Here is a 14064-nt window from a genome sequence, read left to right as displayed (position 1 = left end):
TCTCAAACCAGAGACCTTTTATCTTCACTAGATCTGAAAAAAATAAATGTAAACTTATTATTTTGTTTGTTTTACAAAGCCAGAATGTTCAGATTTTAACCTTTGTGCCATGGACAAATTCAGTACCCTCCGGTGACCTCAGTGGCAAAAAGTGTCTACAAACCAAAACTGCTAGAAAATCATCAAATATAAATGTTTTCAACTTTTTTCCCCATAAATCATATAAACAACTTCTGTTCTGCTCAAAAACTAAATATTCAATCATATGTTCGGATTTTAACCCTTTAAATGACAGTTTGAATTTTTCATTAGTGCCTCATTCATTAAAAATAAATGAGATTATTTTCCATGTAATACTTATTAGAAGGATGGTGTTTGATGGCGATTAGATACTTGCATGTGTCAAAGATTAGCAACAAAACTGATTTGATTCCATCTGTAATTTTTATGTAATGTCAGAAACTCCCTTTGAGGACCCTCATGGCAAAAATTACACTAACAAAAAAACTGCTATAAAATTATCATACATCAGTATTTTCTTAATCTTTTTTTCAATCACCTAAACACCTTTAGACCTGCTCAAAACTACTAAATATTCCATTATTTTTTTACCTTTAATCTCTTAAATAACATTTAATTTTTTGTATATTAATTATTTATTATAAAACATACAAAACATTAAATATTTTCTATAAAATAAATATCACTGTGTGGGGCTTTGGTGGAGTCTTGAATATGTTAAAGATTAGCAACAAAACTGATGTGATGTCATTATATTTTATGTGGTATCAGATACTTCCTCTGGTGACCTTTGTGGCCAAAACTGCCCCCTTTGACTTTCATTAAAACAACATATTTTAATTGCACTGTTATTACAGTTTAAAACTAATCATTCTGTAATGTATGCATTTCATTTGGAAGGATATCTTCAATTACATAAAAAAAAAGGAATCTGAAGAAATAAGACAAGCGGGAATCCTTCTTGATGTCTGCATATATTTTCATTGGTAACATTCATTCTATCAGAGCTTCATTAGGTTTGAAATGTCAGGAAAAACACTCCAGAAATATGCTGAGAGGGAGAAGAAATTATATAACAGAGGGATAAAAAAACAGAGAAGCACTTGATTCTGCTGCTGTGGTTGGGCCTGAACCTCAGTGGGCCAGTCTTTGACTCTTCCTTTCATCCGTTCCATCTACTGAAAACACATCAGAGGAAGAAACCCCGGAGATCCATTTCATTTAACCGTTCTGATGAATGCACACAGACAGGAGAGCTGCAGACATGGCAACTAAAGTCATTTTGCAGAGGAGTGAGGATACGGTCATCCTCCCATCTCTGCTGCTCTGTTTACTCATGCCTGCTGATTAATAACCAGGCAGGTCAGAGTATAAACGTTCAGCTCTGGAGCGATACTTCCCATGGGGATTATAAGGATGCTGGACAGAGTCGAGGCTCCAGTGCAGAGAGCACCTCAGCGGTAAAACATTAAACTACAGAGATCAGGATAATTACGTTTCCTTTCTTCGTTCACCCCTGCAGACCGCTTTCAGGTTCGGACAGCCGCGGATTTATCCGACTGTGACCGGAATGACGGTGCAGAGGGAGCAATGAACTCAAACAGGTGAGTCAGGGGAAAATAAAAATCCAAAAATATATATATTTATGCTTATATTTATATATATTTATATATTTACGAGGTATGTATCCACAAAAAAAAAAAAAAAAAAACACCCAAAAATTCAAAATAGACAGTTTTTTTTTTCTGTTCTTGCTAGTGATGCCTAAAGTAGACATTAATATTAACAATAATCATAATTAGAAATTAAAAAACAAAACCAGAAATCCTCCCTGGCCGACAGCCCTGCACATGTAGTCAACTCTCTGAGACCAGAATCTTCGCCATCAGGAGTCCAGAAGCACCAGAGCAGCGCTGGCGTCAGGCGGCTGCACTCCAAAAAAGAAAAAAAACCCTAAATCGCAAAGTCCAAAAGGAAAAACACTTCAAGCAAAAATAATATCCTAACCGCTGATTTTCCAACAAGCTCACAGTCTTCATGACGAGTTCAGGACTGAGCAGAAACGTTGAGGCTGGGTTTAGGTGTCAGGAGGGAAGTGAGGGAGCTCAGCCACAGGTCCAAAACAAAAGTTTAAGAAAAAATAAAGGAAAATGTCTTTGTGCAACAAACAAGCCTCAGTAATGAAACAAACAAGAAACCAAGAAGAACCAACAGCAGGCGTCCTCCTGATGATTGTTAGTCGGGCTGGCAGTAGAAGATGGCGGCCCACCGTAGTCACGCCAGGTACTGCTGCAACGCCGTCTTCGCCCTGAGACACACAAACACACTGTGAGAGGACCTTCATCCGACACAAGCGCCTGCTGCTCTGCTTTTACTGCGGTGGCCCACCTGTCGCCGAGGTTGGGGTCAGAGGACTGGGTCAGTTTGTGCAGGATGTCCACAAAGCCCATCTCCCGCAGCTTGTCCTGACGCTCCTGAGAACCTGAAGACGCCACGAAGCAGAGACAGAAATCCAACATGGAGATGATTTGTGCAGACATGAAATACACAAATCAACCTGGAAGATTTCAATCCATCATCATCCAAAAATCAACATTTCCAGCTGGTGTTAGTCTAATTTTCCATCCCACACTCATCAGTGAGGTTTTAGTCTCTTCTGTAAAGTCTGTGTTGACAGACAGGAGCCATAAATGAATTAACGCGTATGTTTTAAACTGATCACACCTCCCCTCTTGTTTAATTTAAGCCACCCCACCATGTGCTGCTGCTTCTCTTACCGTCCTCCTCATTCCAGATAAGGTTGGAGACACAGAAGGTGGCAGCGAGCTGCAGCTTCACATTGGAATGCCCCTGTGGAAACAGAGGACGTCAGACAAAAGACAGGACAAGAAGAGCAGAACACGCATCAGGTTACGAAGCACAGCGAGCGAGAGCCCAGTTTAACATGAGGAAATGAGCCAGAGCAGAATTTTACTTTCACTTTTAACAATTAAATCAACTTCTCTGACCCATCAGGTTTGGAGAGAAAGATTTCTTTATCATGACATAATTCTAACAAAAACTGATTTTTATGGTTGTTATGAAGTAAATGATCAACAACAGTTAAACTAATCCATTAATAAAAGCTAAATTTGTCCAATAATCTGATTTAATCTAAAACATTTTATTTTTATGTCAAATATCAACTTTATTCTTTAAATAATAATAATGAAAATAGTTCATCTACTTAATGTCATGGCTGGTATTTGGAAAAAGTACAGCTATATACAGTACTAAGTTAATAGATGAATAAGAACTAAAACTACATCAAATAAAGACTTTCTTTTTTTAACCTGGGACTAACTGAAAGTTTAACTTCGCTGTTTATTTAGAAAAAATAGTAAAAGAGATTAAAAATAAATTGAAATAAATTGAATTTAAATAAAATAGTATAAAAAAAAACTAAAAAACATTCCTCCTTAGTTACTTTACTTTCTTGTCACTTTTCTCATTAGGGAAACTGGATATTTTTACTGGAAACGATAAGAAAGATGATGCTGAAGCATGAAAAGAGAATTCAGGTAAACCAGTACCATGTAGTATTTGATTTTCTGGAGCATGTCGTCGTTGGTCATGATGAGTTCCTTGGCTGTGTTGCCATCGGCGATGTTGGCGAGGATGCAGAGCGTCTGACAGATGAATGAAAGTGTTGCATCAGTGTTTTTATCTGAGCGTATTTAGTATCCTCTCCGCAGGACGTTAAAGGCGCTCTGCAGCGGTATGAAAACCATTTCTGAGCGGAAGGCGTGCGCTCACCTGCTCCTTGACCTCGATGCTGTGCTCTGCCTCCAGGATGAGGGTCACCGCCTGCATGATCTGCTTCCCATGAGAGCTCATGATCTGGTCGATGTGCTGGTAAAACGGAGAGGTGAGGAAGAGGAGCAACTTGGGGGAAAGTCAACATTTAACATTCATGGAGAATTGACTCTAATTCAGCACACAGTGGATGTCTGAGCTTCAACAATGGCACAGTCAGATTAGATGGCAGCAAACCCAGTCAGAGTACAAGCAGACCCTAACCCTAACCCTAACCGAACTGAACATGTTTTTAAACTAGGGTGGGTAATATTTGATAGTATTTCGGTCTCTAAGCCGTGTGTGTTTTTTGGTTTCTCACCGGCCGCGTTGACAGCAGGTTGCGCAACAAACCGAGCGTCTTCATCAGCACGTTGGTGTCGGGGTCAGAAAGCAGCCGGAACAGCTGCTCGGTACCCAAACACCGAACTATCTCCACCTTCACCTTCTGGTCAGCCTGGAACGCCATGTTCTGAACAAACACCCAGGAGAGAATTTTAAACATTCATGACGTTTGAGATGGAGTCACGTGTTCTGTGACCACTTTCACAGTCATAAAAAAACCTTAAAATCCTCTTCTTACCATCAGGGCCCAGATCCCGTTCACCCTCAGAGCAGGACTGTCGCTCTGAGTCAGACTGCATAGTAACTCGATCACCCCCGACTCCAGGATAGGCTGCAAACACACACAGTGCCGCTTCAGAAAAACTTCAAACATCACCTTTGAAACAGTGACTGGCAGGTAACGTTTATTCCTACAGTAAAAATCAAAGTGCTTTACAATAGAATCCATAAAAACAAAGGGATGCACGTCAGCAATACCAGCCATTAGCAGTTTTAAACGAATGTGTCTTGTGTTGAGACTTAAAGACGTCTACACTGTGAGCAGATCTAATGCTGGAGAGCGCTCCAGAGTCTGTGCCTACAGGCTGGGCTGCGTGGGACAGACAGGTTCAGCTCATCTGATCTAAGTGCGCATGAGGTGGTGTGGATGTGGAGATCTGAGAGATATGTGGGTGCTTGTCCATGTAGAGCTTTTTAAGTGATGGTGAGTATACTGAATTGAATCCTGTGGGTGACTGGGAGTCGGTGTAGAGCGCAGAGCAAGGGGTGACCTAGTGAGTAGCCTAGGAGCAGCATTCTGGATGGATTGTAAATGGTAAAGGAGGGTTTTGAGTGATGGAAACAGAGCGTTGCAGTAGTCAGTGCAGGATGAGATGGAGGAATGACGGAGCATCTCCATGTCAGCCCGGGAGATCATGGCCCACAGCTTGCTAAGATTACAGAGGTGGAGAAACATGATTTTAACAGTGATTGCAACAATGGAACAAGCTGAAGGTAACAAGGACCCAAGATTCTGCATCATTTCAGGACCCATGTTATCTGGAGTCTTTCTGGGATTTAACTGGAGGACGTTATCAGCTATCCAGCCTTTTATTGCTTCAACACAAGTCAGTAGTCTGGTGAGTTTAGAAGTCTCCGCTGTGACAACAACGCTGTGAAGCTGACATGTCTGTTTGTTAATGAACCTCTTTGCTCGGTGAAAACTCCAGCAGTAGGTTGCATAGTGTGGAGGAAGCCATGACCAGGACTTCGTCTGGGGCGTTCTGCAGCAGCTGCACACAACATGAGACATAAAGTTTTTTTAAATCAGAGTATTTTCACATTCACACACATCTGGCCTGAGAGTTCATACTTAAACTTTGAGAAGTTTCCCCTGAGGAGAGACGAGCAAACAGACCTTCATCAGGGGTTTCCACACGGCGTGGTCGTGGAAGCTCGTCCTCAGCTGCTGCACCGATCGGGAAAGACTGTGAAGACACCTGCAAGGAGAAAAAAAAATGAGAATATGAATTCACACAAATAAATAAAATTAAGTATGTCTTTACTTTTGTATTTATTCTATTTTAAATTTTATTTGAGTTTAGATTTATTTCATATTGTATTTTACTTTTTTATTTTATATAATCTTATTCATGTTTTGTATTCAATTAATGTATTCATATTATATTTTATTTTAATTATATTTAATATTTTATATATCTATTTACTTTAAATTGGATTTTACCGTTTTTATTTTATCATTTTACTTTTATTCATTTGTTTTCAGTCTTATAATATTATATTTAATTTATTTATTTGCTTATTTATGCAGTTATTCTTTTTTCTTTGACTTTAATTTCTTGGTGTTTAGAAGAAAATTAACAAAATAAAAATCAACAACATTATACTTTTAATTATACATGAAAGTAAGGATATTTGAATCTTTTCCAGGTAAATTTTGTAGCACAGAGACTAAAAAAGCCTCTGATTTTATTAATAATAATAATCATCATCATCATCATCATAGCGGAGTACGGACTGCTCACCTGACGGCTGCCAAACGGACTTTAATGCTGGATTCTGACAGGCCGCTGACTATCCTGTCCATCATGTTCTCCGTTTCTGTGATCTGAAAGAAAACAAAGTGGACGGGATTGGTTAGAATAAAACGTGCGTAAGCAGAGAGCCTCGCATGTCGAACGAAATCACGCCAGTAGGAACCTTTTTCCGGATGTCCTCGTCGTTGGAGCCGAGTGAGGCGTAGAGTTTGAAAGCAGCTTGTCGCAGCTCATGTGCATGTTTCAGGTCGTGGTCCAGCTGCAGACGACAATGAAGCAGGCAGACACAAAGTCGGAATATATATATATATCCAGATCAAAACCTCACCTTTCGTAATTCTCCGTCTACTGCACGAAAAGTACAGTTTACTGATTTATACTTCATTCCCCACTTCATACATCTTCAGTAAAGTTCTCAAGATACAATAACTTGGAGATAAATACAGGAAAGAAGACAAAATGTTAAAAACAGAGTGGAAATCGGAGAGGCTGCAAACTTATTTGTAACAATGACGTCAGTACTACAAATCTATTTATCAGTAAAAGAATAGAAAGAAAAGCAGACAATGAATGTTATGGGTCTACTTCTCTGTTTGGCTGTGAATTACCTGCTTGAACCACACATGGACAAAATCTGACATTAAAGTTGTGGGGAAAGCAAAGGATTCTGTTAATTTCAGGTTTTACCCATCAGGATATGTAAGGTCATTTCCCAACTATTTATTTGGAGTCCATCCTTCTACAGAGAGAGGATTATTCATTAGTGAAAAAACATTCAAGACACGTGCCAGAGCAAGTTCAGCCAAAGTCAGACAATATTCAGAGAAACTGCAAAAACCCCAGGAGCTCATCGCAGACTCTCCAGAACTCATTTAGCATGTTAAACGTTCATAACAGTCCAGTTTGAGAAAGACTGAAGTATGGCTTGTTTGGAAGGATCTCCAGAGGAAGTCTCTCAAAAAAGAACATTTCTGCATCTGAACACACCACAAGACTTCTGGAACAATGTCCTTTGGACAAACTAGATCAAAGTGGAGGTGTTTGGTCACAAATACCAGCACAAACACCTCATACCAATTGTTAAGCACAGAGGTGGAGGATTGATGATCTGGCCTTGTTGTGCAGCTACAGGACCTGGACACCTTGCAGTCACGGAGTGGACCATGAACTCCTCTGGATACCAAAGTATTCAAGAGTCCATCTGACAGCTAAAGCTTGGCTGAAACTGTCTCAAGCAACAGGACAATGATCCCAAACACAGCAGCAGACCTAGGACAGAATGGCTGAAAAAGAAAAGAATCAAGGTGTTGATGTGGTCCAGTCAAAGTCCAGACCTCAACCTGGCGGGACCTTCAGAGAGCTGTGCAGAAACCAATGATCTGAAGCAATGTTGGAAAGAAGAGGGGACCAAAATTTCTCCACATCCATGTAAGAAACCTATAAAATCAGCAGCAAAAACTCATGGGCTGGACTTAAATCATCAATGAAAACATAAAATGTTGTGTTTTTGTTCATCTGAAGACCTGGTAAGAACCACTTGTTTTTTTAAATGAAGTCCTGGTATATAAAACCTTGGAACTGAATGAGGGTGTATTTCACTTTTTAGACAGCAGGCAGTCTAACTCAGGCCAGAGCTGCCGCCCCTACGTGGCAACATATACCCTCTTCTACCTTGTTAAGCTACTGTTACATGAAAAGGGCCGGCTACAACCCACTGACCCACCCTCTTGATGTCCGTGATGGCAGACACTGAGCTGGGGTACTTGAAGTAGTCGGCCAACATTGCCACGAGGTGGTCGGTGGTGCTTGCGATTCTCTGCAGCTCCACATCGGGCTCCATCAGGTAGGCCAGTGTCTCTGCACCCTCCACCCTCTCCTCCAGTAAATGCTCTTTACTGCACATCCGCACGAGGCACGGCAGGGTCTGCAAGCATGATGGGAAGTCATGTTACGTAAAGAAAGGCCACTGATAATAGTTCTAATAATGAAGAAAGAAGTTTAACCTTTAGTACTATGCAGCTGTCGTCCGTCCTGATGGCACCTGCTCGACACATGTAGGTTAGACTGGAACAGAAATAGCAGAGATCATATCTGAATCAAGGTATCCAGAAGTAAAAGCAAGAATGTTAATAATAAAGCAGTAAGACATCCCTTACCATTTGGCTGCTGTTAGCTGCATTTCAATTGGTTGATCCCTTTGCATCATTTTAACAAATACCTGAGTGAGCAGCTCACCATCCACATGCACTGATGATAACAAAGCAGATGACCAGAGCTTAGAACGGTAAGAAGAAGAAGAAATAAATGGAAAAAAAAGAGCATAAAGATTCCCTCACCATTCACCAGTGTCATGGAGACCTGAGTGTTCTCATAGGCCAGGACTGAGAAACACTTTAATGCCTGCATCCGGACCTGAGGAGGCAACGAGACCAGATGCAGAGGATGATTTACGGAGATTAGCACTGCGTAAGAATGTTATTTCCCAGGAAGACCTCATACCTTATAAGAGGGGGAGATAAGCAGAGGGGCAATGTTCTGGATGGCGCCATGGTTGAAAAGAACAGTCTGATGATCTGGAGTCTGCAAAAAAAAAACAAACACTATGAGTCTTGGTGTGGCTGCATGTGTGACTGAAACCATCGTGTTGTGTGTGACCAAATACCAACAAATACCTTACAACAGTGGGAGAAGATCTGTGTGATGTACTCCTGGGTTCTCTGTGAGTTGCTCAGTAGAGACATTAGATGAGGAATCACAGTAGGATCCTAAAGAAAACAAACAAAAAATTTAAAAAATAATATGGAAACATGTAGAACTGTTCAAGATTGCAGCTTTCAACTGTGTGTTTGTCACTTCAAGAGGACCAGGGGCCAGCTGAAGACAAATCCGATAGCAGCTTTGTTTTGTGGTGTTGCTGTTACTACGGTGGTGAATCCTAATCTAGTAACCCAAAGTTACAAGGATTCTGGAACGCAGTCTTTGAGACTTATTCCAAAATAGCAGGACAAACAATCCACCCATCTCCTCTGATTTCACGGTTTGTTGTAATTCCGTCTGAATAAAACTTGACTTCAACGACTCCGCTTGACTCTTCCATGATGCAGCAAAGCAGCCAATCAGGATGGCTCTGTGTAAACCTGTGATTGGTTGGAATCATGTCACATTTCTAGCGCTGCAGCAAGAATGTTGACCGAACTGATCAGATGGTTCAGTGTGAGTGTGTGCACAGGCGTGTGGCAGCGAGCAGAGGAGAGAACAATGAAGAAGAAAAACTGAGGGAAAGTTTTATCCTCGGAAATTTACACAGATAGGGACAAACACAGAAATTCATCTTTGTTTGCTCAGATTAAGTTAAACAAAAATATTTTCCGCTCAAAATGTAACTGATATGCTTGCAAGAAACCTTGTCTGCACTGAGCCTCTGCTGCTCAGGAAGGAGACATAACACCACCATATCAAAGCAGCGTTTCATAAACCGGCAGGTGACGCCACAGCCGCTCTGTCCGCTTCTCATGTGCAGCCAGTTTCATCGATGCACTTGCTCAAATATCAGCCGATGCATTGTTGCTTTGCATCACTACCCTGCACAGGCTTTTTCTCAGTTTAATCAGCTCCAAATATTTCAGTTTGTTGAGACTTTAAATTCAAAAGAGACTACATATGTACTGAATTTAAAAAGGATGTAAATGTAAATATTGTATTGAGCTGTATAAAAACATCATAAATTCTTAATGTCATCAGCTGTGCCATGAGTTCGATGCACCGTGTGGTCGTATGTTTAAGACAACATACCGTATAAAGCAGCTGCACAGGGGTGACTGGACTGATGAAGACCGTTCTGAGACATCGAAGGCAGGCTTCAATGAAGACTAGTTCTGAACACAAGAGACCTGCGAAGCAGAAAATGCTGGTTTTATGAAGGTCTTGCCCCTCTGCAGTATTTGCGTGCATAAGAATGTGTGTATGTGCTGAGGGCTAACCTTGAAGAAGGGTAGGGATGATATGACAGTCCACCAGGGATTTGATGTTGTTCTCAGTGCCCATAGCTAAGCTGCCCAGCACCACAGCACACTCAGTCCTCAGCTGCAGGCTGGACGAGCTCTGCTGGAGCAGGTACAATAACCTGGGAGCAAGTTCCACATGTTTAATCTCCCATAAGGTGGCAATTCTTTCATTTTCAATGTATAATGTATTTTCCAAGTAAAAAAAAAAACAGGCTCAGAAGGGTTTGGGAAAAAAAGTTTTTAATTTAGCACATGTAATCTATTAAATATGAGAAGAGATATTCCAACATCATGTGTGGCAGCAATAAATGCTAAAAAAGTGGGAGGGAGTGGTAGGAAAGATGCTCAGAGACGTACCTTGGCACAGCTCCAAGGACGATTAGATTGGCCTTTTGCTTGTTGTTTCCTATAACCGCATTCTTCATATCACTGTAAATTCACACACACTCGTGAGTCTTTTAAATGAGAGCTCATTGTGTCTCACTAAAGAAGCATTTCACACAGCAGTGTCCCTTTCAGCCCATGAACTTGGCCAGAAGTCGTAGTGCAGTTCAAAGGAAGGACACACAGTTAGAAATCCAAAGTTTACATCAATCTAAAGATCTGAAGTACTACAAACAAAAGCCCCGTCATTTACATTAAATGTATTTTTCTGTGTGTCCTCTGCTACACAAGTTCCCCCAGATGATATGAAATAGCAGCTGGAAGGAGCTGTTGGAAAAACATACAGCTGCAGCGTGCAATCAGGCGCTCAGTCGGTGTAGCAGTGCGAGCCGTAACCAGAGCTAGTCTCCTCACAAGATAAAAATAACGATGAAATATAGTCCAGGTCACCTCGGTGGAGATGTGAAGTTATACCGAGCAAAGAGATTCATTTTGAAATGATAGACCAGCAGATGAAAGCCTGTGCATGTAAACAGTGAGAAGATACTCCAACAGGAACAACAGCATCCGTAATGTTTATTAAATTAGCTTTCATTTTCACATTTTATCACAGGCTTGGGGAATATTCTTTTATTTGTTTTATTTGTTGAGAAAAAACTATTTTGGTCTGTTTAATCTCAAGCTTAGTAGATGGTTGCAAATCATATTATCCATTGTGTGTGTTACTTATCTCACAGTCAGAAAATAGCAACTATTTTAACAAATATGACTAAATATTATTCTTTCCTAAGGTACCAAGATATGCTTCAAGCTCAAAACTATTCAGAGGATGTCAAATTTCAACTGCTTCTGAGTTTTTATTTCAGCAGTGCGTTTCATCTGGCTGCAGACAACAAACTAGTTCAGTTTGCATCCACAAGCAGCAGCCTTATGCCATGAAATGTCGGTACCTGAACTGGCCAAATTCCTTGTTCGATTGATAATTGTTGGAGAGAGGATGATCAAAAAAAATTCACAAAAAAATATGCTTTCTAATAAAACAATCATCTGAAAACAATCTGCCACTGTGGCCACAAAATGGTTAACAGAGAATGACATAACACAGACATAGCAGCCTATCAAGATTCCAGACCCTGATCCATCTAGAATCTGTGCAAGTAACCAGTGATCGCAAAAAAGCCTTCAAACCTCAAATACCTGGAAGAAGAATGGTCCACAATCCCTCAGAGTCATACAGAAACCTTGTTGGTCACCATTATAAGTGTTTCATTACTAGGATTACAAATAAAGCCTTTGCCACTGGTTTCAGAGAAAGAGTATGAAGGATGATGCACACTGCAAAAGCAATAAAACCACCACTCTAAAATGAAAATCTGGCATTGTTGTGAATATTTTTAAGCAGAATTTTACACATTAAGCAAGGCTAGACTTACATGACTCCCTGCAGCACTTTCTGTGGGTCGGGGTCAAACAGTCTGTCGACATAATGACGACTGGTGGCAGTAACCTCCTGCATGAGGACAAATAATCACATTATTCACAAAACGCTCTGACACACATTTTTACACTTGTGCTGTAATGATAAAAAACTTTATGAGATTCCACCTTGTCAAGTTTTTCCTCCCACACAACAGAAAATACTACATGCAGTGCACAGTTTAGCATGAATAGCCAACAGATTTAAACCTTAATCAGGACAAGCAGATTTGTTTCTTGCTGGAAAACATATATATTAAATTTAAAATTACGAATCTTTTTATAAGATAACCAAATGATAAACAGTCATGCACACTGATACATACACAACTATCCATGGCACGACCCTTTCGGCGTCGTTTTAAATTGCACCCAGTGACAGCATGTGACACCAGAAAACTTCCTTTGACAGCTTTGACCAGAACTTTCCACACGACCCCTGAGAAGTAAACGTCCACCAGCTAACACACTGATACTACGAGCTCCTGCTGCCAACACTGTTGACAAGGCACACTCTGTACCTGCATAAACTGAAATAAACCTGCACATTTAGCATTTTATTTCAGCTTTGATACACACTTTGATCACACAGAAAGCTGTAATACACATCCCAGAGCAGCTGTGTATGTTCACAAAAGTTACCTAAAATACAAAAACTACGGAATTTTCAACTCTTCTTTATATAAATGGGATCGTTTTACGATTGCTAGTTTTCGCTTTCCATTTAACAGGGCAGATTACACCTCATAGCAATTAAAAGCCAGTTAAAAGAAAATACATTATCAAACTGCAACACTTTTTTACTCATTTTATCTGATTAAAAACAAAACTTGAGGGGTATGTGATCAGATTTATTCAATTTAGTTCACTAGCTAAAGCTTATGCTACCGGTTGCTAATGTTACCCGGAGAATTTGAAAAAAACAGTCTTAAATTTAACACTGTAACGAGCAGGCAGTGTAAGGGTTGAAAGACAATAATGCCGGGTATTTAGAATTTTCTTTTTAAAAGAAATCCTGTGATGTTTTTAACAGAGCTTTAATCAATTCTTTTTAACGTGTTTTTACCCGGTGACAGCACTGTCACTTAGCAGCTAGCTGCTAACCCATTCTAAGTGACACTGACAGCTTTTTCGATAGTTTGATTTAATTAATGTTGCATACCGACGGGGTAAACAGTGGTCAACCGCATGTAATAATTACCAAGTCCCAAATGTTCCCGCCCGCCCAAACAAGGCGGGGATATAAATCATATTCACCAACAGCTACGTAGGTGGACCGCTACAACGTTACAAGCTGCTGAGCCTTTGATTTAGCCTGCAAGCTAATGGAAGACCTGAGCCCTTCAAGGTCTGACAGCTTTTAGCTTCATATGCCCGATCACATGATATTAACCACTTGATGTTGGAGTCCATATTCTGCAAACAGACTTTTTAAATTATTAGAGCGACACTCACAGACAGCACACTGATACGGAGAGGGGCCTCCAGCAAGCACGCCATCTCTCTTCCCCTGATCGAGCGCCCCAATCGGCGCAGCACTTTGCGGACACTCCGCCCCCCAGAGCAGCTGCGAGCAGCCTTTAAAAAGTAACTGTAGCTAGTCCGCAAAGCTCCTTGTGAGCTTTATTTTAAATGACATGCAAAAGTAGTCACCCTCTGTGCTCAGCTGTGATGATCGGCATTAGATATACAACAAAACACAGCACTGCTAAGTTGGCGAGCTGTCTGACAGACTGTGGTTATCAATTAAGTAAATATTGTTTATAACTGTGACGTAGTCATGATTTCGTTCAGTTTAGATTCGATAAGAAAACTTTTACAGTTTGTATTTTGCATCAGATACAAAAAATATTTGAAAATACATACTTTGTGAGAGTTTTAAATTCTCGATACTTTATAACAAACAGCGTGCATTTTTTTAAATAAAATGTACTTATTTCTGATGGAATCTGCTGCCGGTTATC

At 40.4% G+C, this 14064-nt stretch overlaps 1 protein-coding gene across 3 annotated transcripts; it reads right to left on the bottom strand.

Annotated features, from left to right (window-relative positions):
- Nucleotides 1-976: 976 nt before the first annotated feature.
- On the bottom strand, nucleotides 977-13835 carry armc8 (armadillo repeat containing 8). 3 transcript variants are annotated; one of them, XM_042001508.1, is made up of 22 exons: nucleotides 13556-13835; nucleotides 12058-12134; nucleotides 10598-10669; nucleotides 10217-10359; nucleotides 10029-10126; nucleotides 8909-9001; nucleotides 8736-8816; nucleotides 8573-8648; nucleotides 8393-8483; nucleotides 8240-8300; nucleotides 7960-8160; nucleotides 6400-6495; nucleotides 6225-6307; nucleotides 5597-5678; nucleotides 5385-5471; nucleotides 4439-4531; nucleotides 4178-4327; nucleotides 3817-3912; nucleotides 3594-3689; nucleotides 2799-2871; nucleotides 2410-2503; nucleotides 977-2329 (listed from the first exon to the last, which is right to left on the bottom strand). In XM_042001508.1, exons 1-22 carry the CDS (start codon nucleotides 13598-13600, stop codon nucleotides 2296-2298), a joined length of 2022 nt encoding a protein of 673 aa, XP_041857442.1. In that variant the 5' UTR covers nucleotides 13601-13835; the 3' UTR covers nucleotides 977-2295. The 3 variants fall into 3 exon arrangements, with proteins under 3 accessions (XP_041857442.1, XP_041857444.1, XP_041857443.1); XM_042001510.1 differs by having other exon boundaries at nucleotides 13754-13807; XM_042001509.1 differs by lacking the exon at nucleotides 13556-13835 and adding an exon at nucleotides 12427-12583.
- Nucleotides 13836-14064: the final 229 nt, after the last annotated feature.

Source organism: Melanotaenia boesemani, chromosome 12 (assembly GCF_017639745.1).
Source record: "Melanotaenia boesemani isolate fMelBoe1 chromosome 12, fMelBoe1.pri, whole genome shotgun sequence".
Lineage (NCBI taxonomy): Eukaryota > Metazoa > Chordata > Actinopteri > Atheriniformes > Melanotaeniidae > Melanotaenia > Melanotaenia boesemani.
This window is presented reverse-complemented; position numbering and strand designations above follow the sequence as displayed.

Bases quoted from the DNA above. Each gene is read 5' to 3' on its own strand.
- armc8 (XM_042001508.1), bottom strand. From the start codon at position 13,600: ATGGCGTGCTTGCTGGAGGCCCCTCTCCGTATCAGTGTGCTGTCT. The intron at 9,002-10,028 runs GTATGTTGTCTT...TGTTTTCTTTAG, and splicing joins CTGTGCAGCTGCTTTATACG to GATCCTACTGTGATTCCTCA. The intron at 8,817-8,908 runs GTATTTGTTGGT...TTTTTTTTGCAG, and splicing joins TCTTCTCCCACTGTTGTAAG to ACTCCAGATCATCAGACTGT.